At 43.3% G+C, this 25,825-nt stretch overlaps 1 protein-coding gene across 1 annotated transcript in view; it reads right to left on the bottom strand.

Annotated features, from left to right (window-relative positions):
• Positions 1 to 25,825, bottom strand: part of Inpp4a (inositol polyphosphate-4-phosphatase, type I, 107kDa) — a 133,685-nt gene that overhangs the window by 20,571 nt on the left and 87,289 nt on the right. The window contains exons 14-23 of the mRNA XM_013019842.1: positions 20,087 to 20,270; positions 18,650 to 18,868; positions 17,421 to 17,676; positions 14,075 to 14,107; positions 9,892 to 10,064; positions 8,827 to 8,950; positions 7,854 to 7,980; positions 7,419 to 7,559; positions 5,280 to 5,377; positions 1,476 to 1,588 (exon numbers count right to left, since the gene is read on the bottom strand). Of these exons, the coding sequence (XP_012875296.1) occupies positions 1,476 to 1,588; positions 5,280 to 5,377; positions 7,419 to 7,559; positions 7,854 to 7,980; positions 8,827 to 8,950; positions 9,892 to 10,064; positions 14,075 to 14,107; positions 17,421 to 17,676; positions 18,650 to 18,868; positions 20,087 to 20,270 (1,468 nt within the window). The remainder of the gene's footprint in view (positions 1 to 1,475; positions 1,589 to 5,279; positions 5,378 to 7,418; positions 7,560 to 7,853; positions 7,981 to 8,826; positions 8,951 to 9,891; positions 10,065 to 14,074; positions 14,108 to 17,420; positions 17,677 to 18,649; positions 18,869 to 20,086; positions 20,271 to 25,825) is intronic.

The following is a 25,825-nucleotide window of genomic DNA, read 5'->3' as shown; positions in this document are numbered from 1 at the left end:
AAACAATGGAGGGGCTAACAATGTTCAAGAGGAAGTGTACTCATTACCTCACTCATGTAACTGTAACCCTCTGTATAGTATCTTTACAATAAAAAAAGTAAAAAATAAAATAAAATGATGCTAACCAAAATGAACTCCAAGATATGGAAATAAGAGGCATTTTTTGTTGTTTTTGTTGCTGTTGTTTTTAATGTACTGTGTGAAGTTATTTCCTTTTTTTCTGCTTTTTCCCCCTTTGGTTTATCCCCTGTTGTCAGTTTTTTATTTTGGTACCATGTGTCTTTTATATATATTTATCTGATTTGGGGGAGAGAAGGATGAGACAAAGGACAAAGGGTGAACCAATGCAACAGCGATACTCACAAGACACTATGTTGGAAATGAACTTTACAAATTGGAGGGGGGCACAAGGGGGAGAGGGAAACTAGGAGAAAAATGAAGGATGGGATAACAATGTTCAACAAGAAATGTACTCGTTACCTTACTTATATAACTGTAACCCTTTTTATACATCATCTTTACAATAAAATTAAATTAAGTTTAAAAAAAGAAAATGGCTGTTATGACAACAGAGTCTCGAGCTGAGGCCACAGCTCAAGTGAGAGAGCATTTACACAGCAAACAGGAAGCCCTGAGTTCAACCCCAGTATAAAAAAAAAAAAAGAAAAGAAAAAAAAGGGGGGTAGGTCTCAAACATGTGGTCTAACAAGCATACAGTCTGGGAATGGCTAACAAGTACTAAGACCAGCTATAATCAGTAGTTACTAGGTCAGAAAAATAGTTTACTGACAAGAAGGACCATGATATATACAGATGAGTTGTTCAGGGAATAGCAGTTGAGGCTGGTCTCTCACCATTGTGATGGAAAGAATCAGGCCAGCTCCTGCTTGTGCCTTACCTTCCCCATCCTCTGGTCTAGGCTAAGAACTGGAATGTCAGTGCCGGCCCCCTATAACCTCAAGTCCCAGTGACAGGCAGAATATGCTGCTGTTGATATACCTGCACATTCAGGCTCAGAGCTTGGAATTCCATGAGTTTAAGTTGTGAGAAAATGTGTGCAGTGTTAAGTACTTGGGAAAGATAATCAGAGCAGAAATGTAGGATAAGGATGTTTAAAAGAGCTATAAAAGACTAACATAGTCTCCCTTGAACCTATTTAAAACTGCAGCAGGCAGCCAGACTTATCAACTGCATAGGCTTCAGAAGGTGACAATTACTATCAGCCTGGCTTGGAAATGCCCCAAGGACAGACTGTGTCAAGCTTATCAGAATCCAAGCAGTCTTAATGGATGAGCTCACAGGCAATATCTATGTCTTCCAGAGCCTCTCAACATATTCAGTAACTGTCTCATGTGTTCTGGTATAGAGAGCAATTTGTTCTCTCCACCCTGGCTCAGATTTTGATCTGTCCCTATTTTGTTACAATGGATGGTAGCAGACACACTGTAACCTCCCTCCCTCACTGTAACAAGTACCTCAGCAGCCTGCCACAGAATATCCACATTCTTATTCTTTCGGGCATGGACGTTCTGGCCTAGAAAGCGCAGCAGTTCAGGCAGGCAGGTCTGACTCCGAGATCGAGGTAGACCTAGAAGAGAAGAGAGGGAGTGGGAGCTCACTCAAGGATGCCACAGCAAGGAGACAGACAGGTATTCATGGAGTGGATATGATTACTAAGCATGGTGAGTCCTGCATTTCCTGTACTGACACCTTCAAAGGGAAAGTTACTTCATCTTTCTGCAAACCCAAAGGGCTAGATAGCAGACACCTAAGGAACTTCTTTCTTGTGCTTCTAAAAGAAGCAGTTAGGAGGGAGGGAGGGAGGAAGAGGGAGGATCTGTCTCCAAAACCACCAAGGATTTCAGGATAGCTTATGTAGTGAGTACTGACCACTAAGTGGACCTGAAAACCTGGAGAATGCAAATCTGAAAATTACAGCCTCCTTCAGGGGAACCTTAAGCCATAACTGGAGGGACTTATTTTAGAATGGCTCTGAGAGAGCTCTTTGCTCTTTCTAATAGCTTTCCTCTTCAACTCTGGCAGTCTTTCATCCATTTCAGAATTTCCTGGACTCTGAAATAAGTCTGTAAGATCACCTTACCTAAGAAACCTAAGACTAGGGCTAGGAAGGTAGCTTAGTGGCAGAGTGCTTGCTTAGCATTCATGAAGCCCTGGGTTTGATTCCTCAGCACTACATAAACAAAAAAGCCAGAAGTGGCGCTGTAGCTTAAGTGGTAGAGTTCTAGCCTTGAGCAAAAGAAGTTCAGGACAGTGCCCAGGCCCTAAGTTCAAGCTCCAGGACTGGTAAAAAGAAAAGAAACTTGAGACTGAAACCTGAGACTAAATTGAGAAAAAAAGAATCAACCATTCCCAATGAACCATTCAATCAATCAAGCACTCTAGGGATAACCACATATTGAGTTACTAAAAGATAAGAGATGACTTGACCCTCAAGGCCAGAGCTAAGGAAGATAGTGCCTGGGGCCTCAAATTAAATCTAATACATGGACTATCTAACCACATACAGCTTCCAGCCTACAAATTCACTCTGGTATATACAGGATTCTTCACGAAATACTTCATGCTCCTATCTGTAAAGTGCATCAGTGTATGGGAGCCCAGAGGAGGAGAGCTTAAGGTAGGTAGATCAGGACATTCACCCTCAGGAGGAGAAAGCAACCACAACTGTCACCTCTATCTGACCTCTATAGCCTTCATTTTACTGGAAACCTGCCCCTGAGGATACATGGAGAAAATGGGGAGTATTCAGGTGAGTAAGCGCCATCTTCTCAGTCTCACAGACCAGCAATTCATTCTCAGAAATAAAGATTATCTGGGTCACCCCTGCAGCTTCCTGGCTTTAACTCTTATAAGCCTCACCCTTCCCTGGCCTTCACCCTCAGACTACCTCAGACTACATCTTCTGGGACCTCAGCAACACTGGAAACTGCTCAAGTCCAAAGTGTTGGACACAGAAAGCATCTACTCCCTAAAGCATCCTTCACTGCTCCCACCTGCATTACATCCTCAATGTGTCCCTGGTCCCTCTCCTGTGCTCACTTTCAGATCCTGTAGTCCACAGCCCGTCACATTCCCTTATAATACCCAGAATGAGGTGTACCAGGCTTGATGTGGCTTCTGGGGAGATCCACCAAGTTGGCCTAAATGTCTTAATCTTCCAAATGTGTGTGTGAGATCAGTGCTCACCTTAAAGGGAATCAGTTCCTGGCAGGGGCAAGGGAATGACAAATCTGTTGTTCCTACTAAAATGGTACTGAAAAATACAAGGATGCCTCTGTGACTGCATCACAGATAACCTGCAGCTGAGTCTTTGTAGGGTCTTTTTTACCTTGGCCACAGCACCTCAGGATTATCTGGGGTGGGTTGGAGGTGTTCTGAGATCTTGCCAGACATCTTGTACCCATCATACTTGGGCCAAGACTCAGGAATCAGGTAGCCAGGTTCTCCCAGGCACTCTAGTATACCCAGAGCTGAGGTTGGCCCTGATAATTCTAATCACACTCATGCTACATCTTACTCTGCTCAAGGCTCTGGCTCTGTGTATATCTCCCTCACATCAGTATAAAAGAATTCCTGTTTTACTGGGGACTGAGGGCATCAAGCTAGAGCTCTGACTCCTACCTCCCCTTTTCTCTTTACTAGGTCATCTCCAACTGGCCTCTCCAGGACCCTAGTCTGTTCTCTTCACACATCTTCTTGCTCCTCTTCCTCAGACCTTAAGCAGACTGATGTCAACCATAGAAATGAAGGTGTGTTTCTAAGCTCTCTTAGCCCTGTCCCTCTAGTCACTACCCATATTTGAGTCAGAAGAGTCCATTCCAAAATAGCCCATTATTACTGTGATTTTGCTGAGAAATCACTATACAGAGGCCAACCTGTACTTGGATATTCTCAAGGGTTCTGCCCTCCTTCTGTGGCCTTTCAGCAGAATCTCTTCCATATTATGTCCTAAGCCTTTTTCCTGTCATGTCACATACTTGGAACCTCTACATCTGTACATCCAACAGGCCATTTACATCTGGAGCTCAAGCTATATTGGTCTGTCAGCTCCTTTGCTTTTAGCAGGAACACCAATCTGCTACCACCAACTATGGCAACCTCTTTTAGTATCAGGTCCTTTAGTGTCCCTCACTTTCAAGCACTGGCTTCAGGGACCACCTTGAAGCTGATTCTCAGTCAGAGCCTTTCTGAATATCTCCTCCCCCATCCACGCTATGTCAATACCAGTTAAAAGAGTCAAAGAAGGAAATTCCCATTCCTCCCCAGGAAAGCTTCCTCACTCTTCAGAGCCAGGCATGCTTTCTTCATTTGGACACAGGCACTAAAACTAATGGCTACTGTGGGACTGACAACAATGAATGTGGAAAATGTTCAGGGCACTTAGCCGAGCCCCTGGCTCAACAGCATCCTGAAAATGTTCACTTTACTTCTGTGCTCTCAGCTCTAAAGCCTTAAAATCTGCTGCACTTTCCAACAGTATGTAAAGGAAGCCTGCCCACATCTTCCCAGCCCACGTTCTCTTCCTTCTTTGGGTCCCCTTTAGAAGATTTCATTTTAGCTCTGTAACAGGAGTGATTACTTTAGCTCCTGTGTGATTCTTCTAGTGGCAGGAGCTAGCTCTCACCACACTTGGACCTACTGGATTTCCTAAACTGAATTCTGGAGACTTGAACATCATCCCTGGGCTCTTCCCTGAGTTCTGAGGCTGCCAGTAGTGTCTTAACTAAAGAGGGAATCTGTGAGAAATCACAGATATGACAGAATTCTGTCTGCCTCTAGGTGATACCCTGACAGGGGCCACACTGACCTCTCAGACAGTAAGAAATATCTTCTCAGCATCTTACTCTTTAAGTACCATGGAAGTAAGTTCATGGAGAACTCATAGAAGCTTGGGCCTGGCTCTAAATGTACTAGTGAGTGGAAATGCCTACAACCGTATAGGGGAACCCCCACATCATGTACAGTGGAAGATAACTGATACAGGAGACAACCAGAGGCTGCAGCACCGGGGAAGAATTCTGGGCAAAATTCAAATGAGGCAGTGCTTGACAAGATGAATGGACTGTTGTAGATGTGTATGTGAGAAACAGGGAAGGAACAGCTGAAACACATGAACATACGCACATATATACATGAACATCCATGGCAGCAAGGCAAGTCAGGCAATGTCTGGAAGGTCAATAAGCAGGCAGCTTCTCTCCAAGATTCAAAGTGAAAAATAGGCTGGTGGAAACCACTATGAGAAAAGGAATACTTACAATCCTCCGGCAACACTTCCTTAAATTGTTCAAAGTAAGAATTTAGTCGCACCAAACTCTCCACATTGATGACTTCTTGTAAAGACGTATCACCAAACCTTTGGGCATTAAGGGGATATCATTAGCTGGCTCATATCACTTCCTTCTAACACACTCCAACAGAGCTAACAAAATGAATACGCTCAAATATTTATTGTGAATGTCTAAATCATAGGCCACTTTCATACTCCTGAGCTTGAAGTCATCTTTACAGTGTTGGTAACAGCTTAAATATATTTCATGGACAGAAACCATGTATAAGTTGTTATAGATGTAACTAAGAAATGATCAGAATATGATCTGTACCTGTTATATTATATTTGGATATGAAGTTTCCACAACAAACTTCTTGTGTGTTAAAGGTTGGTTGCCACTGGTAGTGCTATTAACTAATGAGAAGGAACTAACTTCATTAATCGAAGATATGGGCAGGTAGGTAGGGCTTAGTTGGAGGAAATAGATCCTTGGTAGCTTGCTTCTGAAAAGCAGACCTTCTTCCCAGGCCGTTCTTCTTGCTCTTTTTCTGCCTCCTGTCTACCTTAAAGTAAGTCCCTTTACCTCATACCCTCTGCCATGGTATTCTGCCTCACTCATCCATAGGCCCCAAAGCCAAGGAGTCAAGTGACCATGGACTGAAACTTCTGACACTGTGAGCTAAAATAAATTCTCTGAGTTGTTTTCTTAGACATTCTGTCACAGTGACAGAAAGTGACTAACATAGTACCAGACCCAGAACCTGAAAGGTCTGCCTTGTGTGGCATAGAAACTCCTATCTATAGCCACAATGGTCACACTCCCCATGTCTTGCAGCCTCAGAAGGACTTAGGAGAGGGATAAAGTTAATGTAATGTGCTTGGGGAGTGAAAATACAGCCCTGAACTGGCATTGGAAGATCTTCTGGGAATACCCTATCACCCTAACTGTTCCTCTGGAATGCCCAGATACACATTGTTTCCTCTGCATACAGGTGTGTCCTGTGTACACTAGCATGTTGCAAGTGCCTTTAAACCAAATACTCATAGGAAGAGGCAGTGGATGCCACTTGCAAGGAAGGCACAAGGTAGTCATTAAAAAAATGTAGGCTATGAAGCCTAAGAACTAGCTCTCTAGTCCAGCCTACAACTTCCCTGTTTCATAACCTGCCTAAGTTTCAGTCTCTTTATGAGACATCCCTCAAAAGGTACCCAGATGACCTCTCATGGATCATAGCCCATCCACCCTAGTGCCGATGATGACTTGTCTTTAGTTGGCTATTCCCTCAGGACTTGGCCCTGTCCTTGGGCCTACAGCCTTCATTCTCTGTGCAATCTCCCCAAAGCTCAGAAACGCAATGCACTAGTGTACTGGAACAAACAAAACCAAGACCCTATATTCTTCAACTCTTCTTCTTCCAGTTCTCTCCTCCACCACCCTCCCTTCTGCTCAACATAACTGCCTTGCCTCAATCCTTCCCAGAAACAGCTCAATATCTGCCCGATGCAGGGAAGGTCATTTTATCTCCCAGGGCATCTTTAGTGGTGACTCCCATAAGAAGGCCACTCTCCTAGTGATGAGCTTTTCAACTCTGCTCCCGCCTCAGAGGACTCTGTTTCCTGGCATGGCTTCTCAGCCTGAGCCCAACTCACCATCTGCCCTAAACATGAGACATCCCCCTCACCCCCCCTCGCATCAAGGATTGGAGTTCAACAAGGCACTGATTCACCTGACTTGAAGCCTGGGGCCACAGTCTACTCTCCTCACAAATAAAGATCAAATCTTCCCAATAATACTTAAATACTGTTCTCCTGTTGGTCCTGTCTCAGAATTCCTAAACCAGCCTCTGTATCATCCAATTCAGGATACCTGTGGCCTAATCTGTCTAGCAACCCTCTCACATGTATCTCTAGCAAATCCTGCTGACATTCATAGCCAGCAAAGTGACCTATTTAACATGTAAACATGACTGTGCCCCGGCCTACTAACAGTTCCTCACTGGAACTGGAAATGTGCTCCTGTGACCACAGGGTATTTCCTAAGTTGAGGTGAACCCATATCCAGGGATCCATGCACACTGATCACTGATCACACCAGTAACAGAGGTCCCAGAAGGGTAGCACATACCTCTCAGCCAGTGTCTGTTGCTCATTGATGCCCACATTAAAGAGGACTGGCTGCACTCGAAGCAACATGCCACTCTGGATTTCCCGGGGCAAGGTATCAAAGAGTGGGCCTGGCAAAGGGATCCGCACATTAAACCCATCACTGAAAGAAAGCCAAGGGAGGATGAACAGAGGTGAGGAGTTGAGACCCAGATACTAACAAGGCAATCAGGAACCCCGAGCAGGGTTCAGTCTGAGTCCCTGGGTAGCCTCTGGCTTAGTGACATCCAAACCCCAAGCAAGAACTTTAAAGAAGGTGATATTAACACAAGGGGCTATGACCTTCATTTTTAACAGGACCAAACGAAAGAAAAGGAAAAGAACATGCAGCTCAAAAGATGAACATAAGTGAAAACACTTCTCTGGTTGACTGGAAAATTTAAATAAATATTTCTACCGGTTTCCTGTGATGACAGGCAGCATGTCAGTTGATGCATTGGAAGTGGCCTGTGTGACTTTAAAGGTCACATTCCTCAAGTCCATGATTCCGAGGCTCATGTCCTCCAGCATCGCCAGCTCCTCTCCTGGATGTAAGAGAGAGAAGAAGGCTGTCAGGCAGAAGCCTTCCATTCTCCTGAGGGACAGCACAGAGAAAACGGGTGAGGTGTAAGACAGAGGACTAAGCCCCTTCCTCTGTGGCTCACTACTGTCTGAATGAACTCTGACACTGACTTTTCCCCTCCATGCTGCGTTACAAATGCAGCTGGTAGAAACAGGTACCCTTCTCAAGCCTTCCATAGTCAAGCTCAGGACTGTGGGGAGGGACAGGAAAATGCATGGAGCTCAGAAGACAATACCCACAATTTGAGAATGAGAAGAGAAGCAATATATAACTTTGCTGTGGCCACATGGCAAAGGATATCTATTCAATAAGTATATCCCATAACTCCATGATTAGCAAGTACTTTTTAAAAATTATCCTTTTTTACCTTTTTAGAAGGAATAATAGGAAACAAGGCCAGGGAAAAGAAAGGATCTTTCAAGGCCAATTTGGAAATAGATAATAAATTTTAACACATTCCTACTCTTTGACCTAGTAACTCTTAGTAATTACTGGCTGAGGAATGGGTTTGTATGCACCTTCTGTGAACAGGTGTCACTGCACAAAAAGTTTAGTAGGAACAATTCATAAACAAGTGCCTGGTTAAATAATCACCATCTATCCTCAACTAGGAAGCTCTTTAAGATATAAAACGAAGATCAACAGCACCATAAAGCAAGGAGAGTTTCATGGGTTCTTTGTCACATATTCTCATGAAATTTAGATTCATTTTAATATCTGAGAAGAAAGAGTAGAAATCACAAATGAAACTGCCACTGTGACCTCAGGTCTTGGAAAGCCCAGGTGTATGCAGTCACTCAAGTCTCACCGTAGGTGCTTAGGAGGCTTTCAAACTGGGCCAGTAGTCCAATGGTGTAGAGCTGCCGCAGGAAGCCATCATCATGCAGGCAGTTCCTTAGCTTGATGATGAAGCCACAGATGAGAGCAGTCAGCTGTGGAAGACATAGGGTGTGGGGTATAGACACCAGCTTCCCAAGCCCTGGGACTTGAATTTGTCTGCTTCACTGTTCAAAGGGATGTCAGTAGCATTTCATCCCCGGGGGATAGAACGTGGAAAGAAATGGAGTACTGGAGAGCTAGAGATGTCTTGGCTCTGGAGTCATATTGGGCAAAGGTCATTGAGATAATGTGAAATACTTTGGGCTTGCTTGTGCCTGTCACTCCTAAGGTGAGCCTGGTTTTAACCCAGCCTTTGTCCTGACTTGCCTGGGATTTTTCCTAGGTTGGAAACTTCTAGAAGCCCAGAATCAATACCAAAAGAGTCTGCTTATTTATAGAGCCACATCATCTAAGAATAGGCATAAGAGATAGCACAGTCCCTCAGCTCTAAATGGGAGGTTTCCTATGGGATAAAAGGCCTCCTAGCATGAGCAGGGACTGCACAGCACCAGCCTACCAACATGACTACACATTACTAATGTATAACTGGCATCTTTTAACTTATAACATATATTTCATCTCTCAGCTCACTGAAAGATAACTGATATCATTGAAACAGAATTTTTCAATAAGCCACAAGAATTAAGTACTTACTGTTTTATTAATGAGAAAGCAGACCATAAATAGCAAGCACCTATATTGCTCCATTAGATTCCTTCCCAGGGGAAAAAAAAAAGACAGCAGAGTCCTATGCCTTCCACCACCACCCTGGTGTAAAGCCTACCAATCATTGCCAGCTCTTCAGGAGAAACAAATACTTATCAATGGAGTAGTGTCTATCCTGTGTTGAAAGCTAGCCTCTCTATTAAATACACTGAAAACCAATAGGAAGACAACAACACTCTCTGCATTTTTCACAAATGAAGGAGATGGAAAGGGCCTTCCTGAAGGTGTTATTTTCTGAGGGCCACCCTCCTGGCCCAGCCCGGCTTACGGTTTGGCAGAAGACTACGTCGCGGCGGTACTGCAGGCTCAGGTAAGAAGCTATGGTGGGGGCACTGTCCTGCATGAGCAGGAAGACCATGGCCTTCTTGGCCTTGTCACTCATCATGGACACGCAGTCTGTGAGGGTAGTCAGCAGGGGGTATAGGGCTTCACTCCATTCACCTGGGCACAAATAAAGGAGTTATGATTAGAAAGGAAGATCTTATAGATTAGGTCTGTAAATTAGTACATTCATCCCCTAACCATTGTCCCATCTTCCTATCCCTTACCCCCAACACTTCTACATCTTCTGACCCTGTTTGGACCACCCTCTATCCTGGGACTAGAACCAAGTTTGGCCAGACACCAGTCCTGACTCTAGCCCTGTATCCAGTAGCCGTTCTAGTAACTTCAAGCAGTTTAAGGCTACCAACTCATGCCTGGATCCTGAAACCATCGGGGACCACCAGCTCAATACCCAAGACTGTTGTCTGAGGAACACAACAACAAAAACCTTCTTCATATCATGATGATCCCAGAAAATGATCTGGAAGGAGGCCAACCTCCTTCCAAAGCACCATGGGTTCCTCAGCCTGAATAGCTATCTGTTATCTCACTTTTCCTGTCTCTGTCCTTGTCCTTCCAGAGCAAAGTACTAACTCCGCCTCTGTTGGCCTTATATGCATCTGGTTCGATTCTCATGTTCCCCACAGCTCTCCTGACTCTCCTACACTCACTCTCTGCCTGATGCCAATTATTTTGAGCTTAGTTTTCCTTTAGAAATATGAGAAACCTTTGACCCTTTACCAAAACAATATTTTTAAAAATAAAATCTTGAGGGAGAAAACAGGGTGAGGGGTATCTTTGGTTTTGGCTCTATTCTCATTCCTATTTGGAAGACATTTAAAAAAGAAAACATGCTCTCATCCATTATATATTTAACAAGTCATTAAGCCCAAAAATAGGCATTTGCTCATCCTCACGTGGCGAACCCACCACTCCAAACATGGCTTGAAGCAATGGAGTGATGCCTGACAGGTTGAAGTGCAAGTCACAGAGGTTCCTTACACCATGCCCTGGACTACGAAAGGGTGAGCCCTGTCTTTGATACGCAGAGTATAAAAAAATGACAAGGAAGGAGACTGAGCTTAGCTTTCTCAAGCCATCAGCACTTCATTGGAAAGTAAACTCAAAAAAATACCTGGCATCTGTAAAGGACCTGTTTGGTTAGTGGGAATTAAGTACAGGTAACAGGTCTAAGGTTGGAAATGATCTAACTGGATGTGGAGGTATATTCCATGTGAACAAGAGTTTATATCTGTAATGAAAAAGTGCAGGCTAAATTTAGAAAGACCATAATAAAAGATCTTAGTAAAGTATGTCAGGAGACAAAAAACACTGGACTGAAAAATGGAAAATTTGAGTCCTATGCCCAACCAACCACTGAGCAGTACTGGACATAGGCAAGGCCTCAACCCTTTAGCCACATGGAGTCTGTTCAGGGAAAGGAGACTGTCAAGCCTCTTTCTCCCCTAGAATTCTCAGAAAACAAGTTTTCTGGTGGGTTTTTTTTCCTTTGAAGACGTCTGTTGAATGCAAGACAATTGTAGCAAATAGAAATTAGGTTTTACTAGCCAAATCATTCAGGGAAGAATAACAGTTTTAGGGAAGAGTAGTCATTAAAAGTCTTTTTAGTGAAGAGAAGTCACTAAAACTTCTCTTCAGTAAAGAGTAAACATGAATAGAGAAAATGCTGCCAATTTTACATTATTTTCAAATCATCCATATACAATTAATATTCAAATCATGATCACTTTAACTGGTAAATGATGAGGTTACATAAGTGGTGTTATTTGACAAAGTAAAGATCTCTACAAACAACTTGTTTTACTTATTTTGTTTTACAGACAAGATCTTGGTGATAGCCCAGGATGGCCTCAGCCTTCTGAGTGCTGGGTTTACATGTATGCATCATGACAACCAGCTTCAATATGCAAGTTTTTTCAATTTGCCTACTTCTCTTTAAACTAAATTAATGTGAGAATGACTCTCTTGCTAACTTAGAAAAAGTTGGAGTATAGGAAGAATGTTTAAAAAGCACCAGGACAATTGTCTTGGTCAGCATGGATTGTTGAGTGTGACATTTGCCCAGAGAAGCATCCAAAAAGGGCATCAAGCAATGCTTATCAATACCTATCTGCACTTTACTTTCTGTCTTCTTATTAAGCAAAAGAGTGCTTAATTAAGAAGAAGAAATGGCTCAGGAGACTAAATGTCAATCCCAGATACAGAAAAAGAACTGGCATTTTTACAATGATTGAATCTATACATCATGTTATTTCTAGTGGTTACCTTGCTTGTGTTAGGGAAAGAAGTGGAGTTAAAAGATAGTATGTGTTTTCAATATGGAGTAACTTACAACTTCAAAAGTGTATTTCAGAGGCACTACCACCACAAAGGTCCTACTCAAGTAAAGGCCCCTGAGATACTGGAGTTAGTGAAGGTTTACAATCTGATTCCTTCAATGAGAAAGTCTTGTTAGTCAAAAACATCCACTCAACTAAGCAATGATCCATTACACAGCTGATCTACTTGGGGGAATCAGCTTACCCAATTGTTAACCTATCATATTCATGGACTGATTGTCATCAAATGATTGTATCACTAAAGATAACTTTAAGGGGCTGGGAAGGTGGCTCAGTGGTAGAGCGCTTGCCTTGCATGCATGAGGCCCTGGGTTCAATTCCTCAGCATCACATAAGCAAAAAGAAAAAAGCAGGAAGTGGTGCTGTGGCTCAAGTGGTAGAGCGCTAGCCTTGAGCTGAAGAGCTGAGGGACAGTGCCCAGGCCCGGAGTTCAGGCCCCACAACTGGACCCCCCCCCGCAAAAAAAATAACTTTAAAAGAGTCTTTCAAATAAATCCATATTCTGCATCTGCATTTTTCATTAATAGGGGAGGGAGGGAGTCAGGGAGACAGGGTGTGTTTGTGTGCCTTACGTTAAATTATATATTGTTCTACAAAAGCTTATGGCAAGGGACCTAATCAATGTATTTCATATCAACTGTAGGAAAGCCACTAGTGACTCTGGAAATGACACTACTGACAAAACCAGGATAGTTATATGAGCCAGAGATAGTCTGTATGCTGACAAATCCTTAGGGCAGAAAAGAACTGAGATTCTGAGGGCAGGCTCATGGGCCCTTCCCCGGTCCTCACTGCTGGATGTGGCATGCCAGACACTTCTATACGGGGCTAAGTAAAGTCACCTCTGTCTGAAGGCTCTAGCCTTCTGCCTGATGTGTAGGTATGCTGAGGGGAACCAGAAGATGGAAATAAAGAAAGGTAGGTCTAGGCCCAGGGTAGGTGCTAGAGAGGAAAAGACCATATTATTTGAGGAGTACATGCACACTCTGGAAAAATCATAAGCCATATCAGGAAGCTTATCAGTGAGAACCAGATCAGGGGTCAGCACACCTTTACTAATAAGGCTTGATAGTAAATATTTTAGACTTCGAAGGCAACAGAATCTCTATTGCACTTGCACCAACTCAACTCTGGGATTGGCACACAATATGTGAATAGGTGGGCATGACTGGTTTTCAGTAATGCATTAGTCATGATAGCAGACTGTGGCCAGGATTTAGCTCAGAACTGCAGTTTGCCAACCCCTGAACTAGAATAATAACATTGGGTAACATGCAAATATAGCAAATAGATTCTAATTTCTAGCACTAATTCCATTCCAATTAAGGCCCATAGAAATGCCGATAAAATTTCTAAAGCTGCATCCAGGCTTAGAAGAAAGGATACTTCATAATTAGAAATGTCACAACTTTCAGTGGATATACATTAGCTGATGTGTCTTTAGAGTTCTACTTACAAGTTCAGGTGAATATAAAGGTGTATCATTTACCAGTGTGTAATTCTCTAATCCACCTCAGGAAGCCAATACACTCATAAATACTAATCATCTGGAAAGGTCTTATAAAAGTCAAAACACAAAACATGTGACAGCCTACTTCAAGTTACAATTCCCTCAACCCCACTGGTCTCTTATCAAACCTCATGACAAAGTCCTAAAATATTTTCCCCTGAGTAGGGAAACCTAAACTAACTTTGATTCCTGAGCTTTGGACACTACCTGAATATTAAGAACACACCCAGCAGGAGCTTTGAATGGAAACCACATACCTGGGCTGGACTCTTCAGGAGGGGGACTGGTATCTGCACAGAAATGGAGGGCAACAGGGATGATTAAGGAGCAGCACACAATTCAAACATGAGCAACTCAATCTCAGAGCTGCTGCAGCAGCAGCCTGTAAGGTGACTAAAACACACAGAGAAGAGGTCTGGGGCCTGAATACCTCTTCCCCAGAAGTTTCACAAAGGCACTCCAGCTGCTGTGAGTAGCTGGGCTCTGTCACCAGTAGACAATGCAGATTCACCAGTGTCAACATTCACGTTACTAATGTCTCCACATAAAATGCACTTCAGGATGAGTGATCCAACATATACAACATGATGCATGCCACATCAATGATGTTATAATAATGGATCCCATGTTAGCTCACAACATCAAATGAGAGAGACTAGCTCATTGATCATGGCCCCTGTCAGAGTCCACGTACCCTGACTCGCTCGGAAAGCTTAGGATCAAGACTGCCTGCTGAGATCCAAAATGTTAAGATCCAGTAATAAAACCAATATTCCAAAAAGAACACTATTCTCCATCTTTAAGATTTAAACTAAATACAAAAGTTGTATGTTTGGGGAGAACTCTCCAATTAAGATATCTTGCAGGTTTTCAAAAATTCCAATTTTTATTCTATTTTTTTATTGAGTCATAACTGACATACATTTCAATTTTGTTTTCTTTAAAAACTCTAAAATTCCCAGTGAACTGGGTGTGCTACCTGAAAGAAAACAAGTTTGAGAAGGAATCACAGGAATAAGAATTGGTTCTTTGAACTAGTAAGTTCAAAGAATATCTTCAGATTATTGAAACAAAGTAGTTTCATATTCTCAAAACCAAGCAGAACCAGCTTTAAGGGGACTTTTCCATATTGTCGAGTCTAGGTCATTCCTCTCTAACCTTTAGACGTGGCTTCTTAAAACTAGCATAGGGGATACGAAGGCCTCTATGAGTTATAAAGCTCTGACTTTTGTTGGAACTCACATACCCAAAGAGCATCTAGCTAACAAAGATACTTTGAGTAACTTTGAAACTTCTGTCTGGCTAATCAGAATTATCCGGGCCTTTAAAAAATACATATTTTTGCCTCCTTTTCACCCCTCCTTCAAGTCTGTGAGCAAAGGAGGAATGTCTTAAGAGTCTGTTTTATGAGCTTCTGTGGTGATTTTGAACTGTTGAGTTGGGAGCATACCTGTGAGAGTTTTATCAGGGTTTAAATTCAACTTTCTAAGCTCATCTTTCTTCAAAGAGAAGAAACAAATCTCCTTTGGTATTCCCAGACCAGTGACTTTCTAACTTGGTTTAGCTTATGAAGTCCTATGAGGTTTAACAGCCACTGTGAACTTTCCCTTCAGGTGCATGTAAAATGCAGCATATAATCTTAGAGATCCATGAACTGGGGTGTAGCCATAGAAACCAAGGTTAACCTAGTTCTTTCTGATCCTCCTGATTTGATTACACTGGAGTCCAAAGAACTTTCTGACTCTTGTAAGATCTGAAAATTAGGAAGGCTCCATAGTTGTGATTCTTACTCTCCTTTGTGACTGATCAGCAGAGTGAGGCTCTCTCAGGTACATGCTTTATGTTCCTGTCATTACACTCAGCTGATGTGGATGGCACACGTAAGTACAAGTCAAATGCAAAATAACATAAATGCTCATTTATGTAAAATGAATCTAAGTGTGTCTATAGCTAAGCAATACAGGATATGTCTAAAAATATTTGTTATAGATACCTAGCACATTTGACTAAATCAACTAGATCCTAAATTAAAAAAAAAAAAAAATCTAGGGCTGGGAATGTGGCTTAGTGGCAGAGTGCTTGCCTTGCATGCATGAAGCCCTGGGTTTGATTCCTCAGTAACATATAGGCAGAAAAAGCCAGAAGTGGTGCTTTGGTTCAAGTGGTAGAGTGCTAGCCTTGAGAAAAGAACCTCAGGGACAGTGCCCAGGCCCTGAGTTCAAGCCCCAGAACTTGCAAAAAATAAATAAGTAAATAAAAATTTTTAAATGAGGGCGGGGGTAACAAGTTGAACAAGAAATGTATGCACTCTCTTATTTGTGTAACTGTAACCCCTCTGTACATCACCTTGACAATACATTTTTTTAAGTTAAAAATCTAAAAAATTACTCTTGGTATCTGCCGAGGAAACATAAAGTTACAAACAAGATGATGTGTGTGTGTGGGTGAGTGCGCGCGCACGTGTGTGTATATCATCTTTCTTCTAATGAACTTTCAGAAAGACTGCAAAAACAAACACAACTTACAACTTAATGTTTTTTAAAAAAACATATCAAAAAGAACAAAATAGAGACAAAAGAACCATGAAAATTCAAGCTTTAACCCTGGTGGATAGGGAAGTGGATGATGTAGACTCTGCTGAAATAGTGGAATAGTGCTCTAAGAAACAGATTGCAGGCAAATTAAAAGAAGTGAAGGGCATCTCCTACACAGAAGAAGGATTTATCAAAAGCCTCTGACAAAGTAGCACAATTCTGCCTTGAATGGAAGTTGCCCAATTAAGAATTTGAAAATCCTCATCTTTTGAAGTCTAATCCTTGGTACATCTTGGTCATAATTTATATGCCTTAAAGTTCTCCAACAAGAGCAAAACGGAGGCAGAAGATCAGTCTGCAGCCAGAACTCAACCGACTGGCCCCAAATCCTTTCCAGCTATCAGGAAAAAGTGAAAAGGGCATCTGTGAGGAAGGGACAAAGGATCTGTTTACTTAGAAAGCACATAGTCCCCAGTTTTAAGGCCACTCACAGAACAGATGTGTCTCAGGTCTCCCTAGACAAAAGACTATTTGAAGAAGGTTGTCTCATAGCTTTATTCAAGATCCCCCTTGAAAGGTGGTACCAAACAGGCAACCTAACTCAGCCCCCAGAGACCAGAAATGAAGATCCACCATCTTCCTGAATTACAAGTTACTAGATAACATGTCTCTAGTAGATCAGAGTATGCTGGGCCAGTGATAAGTAGCCTTTGGGTAAGGCTGTAGAGCATGTTTACACCTTCATCTAGCAGTGTCCCTGTAAAACTCACCCTTCCCTCATCTACCAGTTCCTAAAGCAATAAACATTGCAACAGAGAGGCATCTGCAACCAGCTACCCTCAGGTTGTCAGGATGGTTTATAAACCTAAAAAGCCCAAGAGCCCTGCCCTTATGACTATGATGGTGTCACCCAGATGGGCCTGAAAAGGAATTCAGATTCATGTGTAGTTGACTGACCTGCCAACCCTCCCTTCAGTCTACCTAGGAGAGGGATGCATGGAATCAGAAACAAAGACAAGTGATGCAGCTCGAGGTGAAGAGAGCATGAGAAGCATGAATGCATACGCACGTGTGCTTGGGTGAGGATGGCATGCAGCAATGGACATGGAAGAGGGGCATGGTGAGGAGGGGATGTTGCAGAAGGGGTCCTCCGGTCTGATCCAGTAGGCGTGGCTGTTCCGGTTACCTTTCTTGCTGGTGCAGCTGCCTGCACAAGGAAAGACATCCTCACAGCCCTCGCCATGCAGGCGCTCCTTCTGCAGTAGCTTGTCCACTCGCTGGATGATGCATTCCAGGCTTTTGTCCACGTTCAACCACACTTTCTCCTTCCAAACAAAGAGAGCGCACTGGAATCAGTCATCCCAAAGGAAAAAAAAAAAAAAAACAGCACAAACCAAATCCCTCTGTGATACTACACCTCAGACCACCATGTTCATTAGCATGATTAAGAAATATCTAGATGACTCTTAATTTCCCATTAAAGTTGTATTTGCTCTTCAAAGATAAGTTTATGTCACTTTTTTGGAAGTTTGAGATTGTTTATAATTGTATAGAAGACATACAGCCTTTTAATACCACCAGAAATATCACACGGCACTACAAGCCTTCCCTCCACTGCAGGCACACATATATACACACACATACCTACATACACACATGCACAGAAGATGAACATCTCTTTCCCAAGGAATGAAATGGAAACAGCTGTTCAGGGAAAATGAAGAAGTTGGGAGGAGGAAATGGAAGGTGGAAGTAATTTTCAGAAGCCCTCCCAGATGGATGCCATAGCTGAAGGACCACTTTGTGATGATTAGTACTTGATTACTTTAGTGTCAAGCTCTAGTCCCAACAAGTGACAAGTTGTATAATGTGGTCTTTCTCTCAAGAGACACATATCCTGCTCTCAAGGCCATTTTTGTGAGGAACAGTAATGTGATACAATGTCAGGGTAGTTCTAGCACCAAAGCTCCCACAACTCCTAACAGTCCTGAAAAGGCAAAGAGCCAGCAGAGTACCAAAGAAATAGAAGTGTGGCTAACAGGAGCCACAAAAGACACAGCTGTCAGGGAGAGCAATGAAGGCCTTTAACAACACATTCAGAGGGTAAAAAGAAAACTTTCTCTACAGGCTCCCACTTTGTGTCAGATAGCCCAAAAAACATCAGGGAAGGAGACCTGGAGCTCTCTCACAATGGAGTCAATCCTTTATATACCATCGAAGGGAAGAACTGGCAACTGGTTCTGTAGTTTGCAACCCAAATTCAGCAACAGGATAACAGGCCATGGGCAGTAGACTCACCCACTCCTCCTCATGCCAGTCCACTTGCAGGGAAGATCGGCTGTTCCTCCCAGTCCACCTGGCCATGAGGGTGTCCTGGTCATTCCGAAGCATCACCTGTTCCTCCTCTGTTGAGGTCGGGGAGGCCTTGGAGGCGATGTAGTCAGGTCGTGCAGCATTCAGTCCATGGATGGAGCTGGCCAGCAGCTTGCAGTCACAAACTGTGACCAGCTGCCGGGTCTGCAGATGTACACAAACCAGAACTGGAATTCTGACCCACAAGGGCTACAAAGGTTTGGATATGAGGAAGCCCATCATTCCCCATTTCTGCCCTGCTTCATGGTGATAAGCAACTAGAGAGCTGCAGTACCCCCACCCCGTCAGAATGTCTGAGTTTTCCACAAGAATTCTCCCTAAAACTACAAAACACAAGGAAGATGAGAGGAGGCTGAAAAATCTTCTCTAACATTCTTTGTCCCCTACCTGCCTTTGACCCTGCTCACAAGAAGAGGCCTGAAGAGAGTCAATGTTCCAGCCTTAACCAGCTCATAGCTCTTTCCACCCTCAAAGGAAAAAGTCTTGGGGGATCAGGCATTATTTTGGTTCAATTGCTGAAGTTTTTTCTTTTTGTACCTAAGCATTTAATACCTAAATTCCTTGGCTTTGAACAGCTAGATTCCTGGAACTTCTGGTTTTAGAGAATTCTATAGGCAACAGGAGTTCTTTGATTCATAATTTTATTGCTGATATTTTATCTTTCCCTGGGATCTAATTTCTCTTTTTGCTGTATTAACACCTATGAAAGACATAACACATTCTGGTTAGGAACAGGAGCTTACTCCCAGCAAAGTGTGGGAAGGAAGTGTGACCAGAATGATGTGTATGTGTTCTGAGACTGAGTAATATGAAAAACTAACACCCACCAAAATGGTCTAATAAAAATAAGGTCTTACATATGCAGTCCCTCAATGTGGACCAACATTTATAATTATTTTTAAGACAAGACCAAGTTATGGTAAAAAAAAATCTGGCTCATGTATCTGTATATGCCAATGAATATATTATGCCAATTAAGATAAATGGACAGATATGCCACTGAGATTATATTACTGAGATTATATTATTCTTATGTCTGTGTTATAGTGCAGGTTCTTTTTAAATTCATGTACAAAAGAAATTTTTTTTAAGTACTGGTTAGGCCATCACTAAGAAATTACAGGCTGCATCAAATCAAACACAATGAGCCAGAGCCCACAGACTTTAGAGCCACCAGCCATGGGTTCCTAGGCAAAGAACAAAACCTTCCTGGGCCTTTGTAAGATAAACTTTCAAGGGCATCACAATGTCACTCTCTTTTGGACTACTCTAGGCACACTAAGGTTGCTGTAGTGTACAAAGAGGGTTATAGAAACCCAAGGGAATGCCATACCCCACAAGCATCAGGAAAGCTCTTCCTACCTTGTCTGCCAAGATGGCAAGTGTCCTTTCAAGGCCAGTGGCAGACCTGTCCTTGGCTGCCCTTGAGAGCCGCTCTGCGTAGTAACTAACTTGGGTTTTCAGGGTGTTGATCTGGGCGATAATCTCTTTGGCTCTGATGATGTCTTGTGGTATGTAGATGATAGACTGGCAGCTAGATGATGTACTAAAAAGGATAAGAACAGATTCTAAGGAGCTCTCTCTCAAATCTGATGAGGTCAGCAGCAGCATCTCAACCCCAGCTCACAACTAACCTTAAAATAAAGTGTTCTGCTACTTGGGGAGGGGATGTTTCCCCGAGTAAACATTTAGTTATTAATGGACAAAAAATAAATCTTAGGAGAAAAAGCTTTTAAAAAGATGGTTTTGTTTTGTCTTAAAATAATCACTCACAGCTCAAGCTTGCCTTGAACTAAAAAATCCTCCTGCCTCTACCTCCCAAGTGCTGACATTACAGGGATGCACAACCATGCCTAGCTTGGCAGAGACCTTTTATCTAATAGTAGAAGCATAAAATACTAAAACAAGACTAAGCCTTTTAATCTACATCTGTATGGGTCTATGTACATAGAAAACGTATTTAAATACACAGGAAACTTATGTGAATATACATGTATGTGTGTTTATAGGCACTGGAATATCACACCCAGTAATTACCCAAATGCTCACCATCTTTACCTAAGAACTTCAACTATCCACGTATAAGCAGTTCTTAAGTCGAGAGTATCACATGAAAGTTATGTATTGGACTTCAAGAGGGTGGAGGGGAAGAGGGGAACTTTTGTTAAGACAAAACAATGGTTTAAACTCTACTTTTTTTGCTTGTCCAATAAGGACTTCAAATTTTCTGTGAGCAGACTCAGTGTTCCTCTCTCACATGTCTGACCCTAGTGAGTCCCCAGAAACTGGGCTTCCTTCTTTTCCCCTGCTCCAGGACTCCTTTACTTTGAAAAATAATATGCCATCAGAAGAAAAAGTGGAGAATGTGCCAACCAGAGGCTAGGCACCAAGATCTCAATGCCTTTGAACTATGGTTCTAGCTCCTTCCCACCTCCTCATCAACAATCAGCAGGTGTACCTGAGGATTTGAGGTCAAGTGACAACCCAGTCACACTGCAGCACAAATGAAGCTCTGGGAGTCAACTACCTCACTCTATGGCTGCATGGGGCTGAGTCAGCATGTAGTTCTCCTAGGTGGCAATGCCAAGTTGCATGTTATTTAGCTCATGTCTCAATCAATCCAATATTTTACACTTATTCTTCAGGTCATCTGAAGCCAAGCAAACCAAAGTACAAGTTGTCAAGGCAGAGATCTAAAATTTGAGGTTGTGAGATATGCATGGAATAATGCCCCTTCCCTCCTGGGAAGAGGAACCTTGTCTTGTCCCTCAAGGATTACTCTTAAGTTCTGGGTATGAAGAAGAAGGTGGAGGACAGAGGGCGGCCCCCCAACCCCTTCCTCCATTTGCTGAAGGTAAAGGTCACCTGGGCCTTTTCCAAGGAAGGCCAGAAGTGGGTCATGAAGAAACTGCTGCTGTCCCTCCTTTTGTTGGACTACAGAGCAAACATGCAAACACCATAAACCAAAGTACCCCAGAAACACTACCACCACAAGCCCATACACCACAACGAAAACTGATGGATTTGCCAGAAGCCCATGCAGCAATGGCAATTGAGCCTGTGCACACATGTCATTCCACAGCACCATGTGCACGCAGCTACCTTCCAATCTGCAATCACTCTTCCAAATGAATAGCTGCCATATATAGTAATTTAGGCTTGAAAATAACATCTCAAAGTAAAATTTTTTAAACCTATTCTTCCCAGGCTCTCAATATTTAAAGTCCAGATAGAGTATGTGTTGTACATACATCTACTTTTGTGTATGTACGTGGTTGTGCACACTCCAACAGGTACATACCCACCTCAAGGCATACTCCTGGGCTCTGACAAGTCATTTCCTAACAATAGCACCTGGGTCTGATCTTAGAAAGCATGTGGTATGGGTGCGAAAAGGAAAATTACAAAGAGTTGCTGTGCAAGGACAACAGAGATCCACAAGCACATGTGCTCAATACCTAGTTTTAAAAACAGGCAGCCACATGAAGAAGGTGGGATGGGGCTGCAGAGGAGTTACTGCTTGGCATCACAGACCTTCATAGAAAGGCTTAACTTCAGGGAAGAGGCCTCTCAGTCCCACTACCTGGGCTAACTAGTTCTTCTTGGGGCAGCCCCAGGAGACAGTGGTTTGGGGGGCTTTGCACTAGGCCCCCATGAGGCCCACTGACTCAGACCTATTCTGAGAGGGCTCAGGAGCTAAACCGCAGGTATATGTAAATGTAAGTGTAGAGCAGTTGGGTGTGGGCCAGAACAGTCTGGCAATGCAGGAACAACAGTCATTCTGTGGAGACTATACACCCATGGAGCTAGATACCACACAGGGTCCCAACTGCTCTTGGCCTGGGATTTAGTCCTCAAGGCAGAAATTTCTGTCTGTCTCCCAGGCAGAAATGTCCTTCCTCCCCCACCTATCTCAGGAATATCTTCTATATGAAAAAGAGGATGGAGGGGTGAGGTAACCAGGTCCCAGCTGGGCTATGAAATGTCAAGTTTCCTCAGTTGAGAGAGAACTTGGAGAGCTTCCCATATAAGAGTCACTTAAAATATTGGAGCTGGACTTCCCAAGGAGCAGTCGTGCCTTTGACTCTCAGCTTCCCATTGCCCATTGCCACATCTTTCAGATCCAACCTCTTAGAGAACTTGACTCATCCTGCTATTGGAAAGGCAGAGCCTTCCATGGGACCCCAGCAAAGAAGGGAGGGAGCCTGCACAGTAGCTATGCATCTCCTCACTGAGCCAGAAGCAGCGGGAGCCCTTTCCAGATGCCTTGCCCACATGTCCTCCCTTGCTCTCTCAAGGGAAAGCTTAAGAGGCCTTACCCTGGATGTACAGGGGTCCTCAGAACTTCCTACCACTAGATGAATCCAGTGCTGGCATCTTAGGCAGGACCCAGTCACAGCTTTGGAGCCTCATGAGTCAGTCAAGAGTGGCAGCATTTTCCAAGGGCTACAGAAGCCTCTGAATAAAATGCCACCACAGAGCCCCTGTTCTGGACCTGGGGAACCCTAGGTCTAGACATGATGGCCTCTGGTTGCCAATTAATGCTAATAAATGGCATGAAAACGTAAGCTGACTTCATCAGTACAGAGGGGAAGATGAAGGGAAAGCTGAGAATCCTCAAAGTTCTTAAAAGGATTTTCGAATACCATACTGGTGGGTTGATGTGACATCCTAGCACCCAGGCCCCTCACTGGGCTGGGCTATTCTACCGCCTGGAAGAAACAGAACTGGATCCTATTTTAAAGATAGCACAATAATGACCTTCTATCAGGTTGGGAAGACAAGCAGTAGACTGAAGAGTGGCTATTCATTATCCAAGAACATTGCAGTTGGAATGGAGAGCTCAGTAACTAAGAGCACATGGCACCAGGGGGTAAAATAACCCCTAGGCAGGGTGCGGGACAGCATAGGCTTTCTCCACATGAGAGCGAGAACCAACAGACACTCTCTCCACAGACAGAAAACTCACCAACACTCCTCAAAACTGCTAAAGAAAAGAACCAAAATAAAATATTAGGAGTTAGCAAATACCAAACACAAAATAAAAAATTAAAAGCCAAGTTACTTTTTGTCAAGATGTTTTGAATTATTTGAGACCAGGAGTATAAGGACAGCTAAACTTAAGAGCCCAATGTGCTTATTTACTCAAACAACTCCCTGGCCTGTGCTCAAGTCACAAAGGACATCCCATTGAAGGCAAGAAATGCCTGCTTTTGATGGAAAGCTCACATGATGAGAACCCTGTCTGTAAGGGCTTTTATGACACTAATAGGAAATAAAACAACTGTATTACATATTGGAAAAACACTACAGCTAGACTTGTGAAGATAAGTAGTTCTTATGCTAATATAAAGAGTAAAAGTGTCAACACTGACCTTCCTGGGGACAGGGACAGTCAGGAGGCCCGTCTTGTTGGCCATATGGAATGAATAAACTTTCTCTTTTAGGGTCCCCACACCATCCCAAATCACACACTCACTGTCTCCACACAGCAACAAGCAATGGCACAGATACACACTTTCTGGCTGACTGTGCAGAGATGGGGTAGGCACAACATAGAAAGCTTCATCTTCTTCCTATTCCTTAGAACAACACTGAGGACAGTGAGTACTGAGGCAAGTTTGATCACCTGGTCTGCCTGCTTGGTGGGGATTAATCAAGGTCAAGTAGGCTTTCTGAGGACATCTCAGAAAATGCTGAGATTCTAATGCTGGCTCCAGCCCTTCCTCACTTCCCCCATCCTCTGGGCTCACTCAGCTCTGGGCTAGCATGGGACAGCTTAGGCACACATTTGAATACTGAATTCTCAGAATGTACTTCCTTCTGCTCCCTGCTTAGGCATCCATCCTTGCCCACATCAGGAATGCTGTTTTCTCTCACCCTTCCCTCCCTCCCCCTGTCTCTTGGCCACAAATCTAGTATTCTCCTCCATGCTGCAGTTTATGGTCAATTCTCTCAAGCAGTGTCCTGGCAGCAGAATTGGGCAATGACACACTCCATGTGTGCTATAGCTCTCCTTCACCAATCATCTTTCAAGATTATTTGGGTACTCCCTGAGTTTTCTCTCAAAACATTCCATTCTCAGTTGGTAAATCAGAACCTTTCAAGATCATATTCGACAGAGGTGTTTCCACTGATAGTTTTAGATTGTCCCTTCTCACCTCTCTGTAACCCCATCCGCTCCTCTTCTCCTTTCTGGGATGAAGTGCCTGGTCCTGCCTCTTCATCTTCTTCACAACCCACCCCACCAATGCTCTTCCCTAATAGCCTACACATATATTATTCTCTCTGAGAACTTTGTGCTGCTTCCTCTAATTCAATGATTTGTTATTTGTCCAAGGTCCTAATATCCCCATTTCTTATTTGTACTCATCATCCCCATTTTTTTATTTGTACCCCCTTGGTCAACTTAAATTGTGGCCAGTGACATTCTAGATCAGCAGGGAATACCTCCTGCATGCTTAATACAACAGCTTAGATTTGTGGCACTCCCCAACAAATACTTGGTCAATACCTTGATCTATATGCCCAGTACCTTCTTTGGCTAGTTCCAGGCACTGCTTACCCAAATGATGTGTGCTGATATGACCTCTTAGGTAGGAACCTGAGCTCCCCAGGGTCATACTTAGATCTTGTTAGCCTGTCTCCCTGCTGGCCAGAATCCAGCTCATCCCAGAGTAGGCTAGTCATGTTCAGCTTTTCTCTCATTGCATGTAATTATCTATCATGCCCTCATCTGAGACACCTTTCCCCATCCTGCCTACCTAGAAATTTTCTACTCAGGACAGAAGGTGCAGGCATCTTCCTGCATCTTTTCAACATTAGGAATGCTTATCACTGCTGTCTTTCAAGGAAGGACAATGTATGATTCTGGTGCTCCACTGACTAATCAGTGACTCCAAAAGACACTGAGCCAGAGTCCAACAGGCCTTCTGCCTGATCACTCAGAGGTGGACTGCAGTGTGCTGCACATTTTGAAAGGATGGTATCATTAATGAGGTGTTTTATTACCAACTCAGCTGTCACTGTCTCTCTCTCTCTCTCTCTCTCTCTCTCACACACACACACACACACACACACACACACACACACACACACACA

This window comes from Dipodomys ordii, unplaced genomic scaffold, assembly GCF_000151885.1.
Source record: "Dipodomys ordii isolate 6190 unplaced genomic scaffold, Dord_2.0 Scaffold47, whole genome shotgun sequence".
NCBI classification, from domain to species: domain Eukaryota; kingdom Metazoa; phylum Chordata; class Mammalia; order Rodentia; family Heteromyidae; genus Dipodomys; species Dipodomys ordii.
The sequence above is the reverse complement of the archived record's forward strand: the minus strand, read 5'-3'. Positions and strand labels throughout refer to the sequence as shown.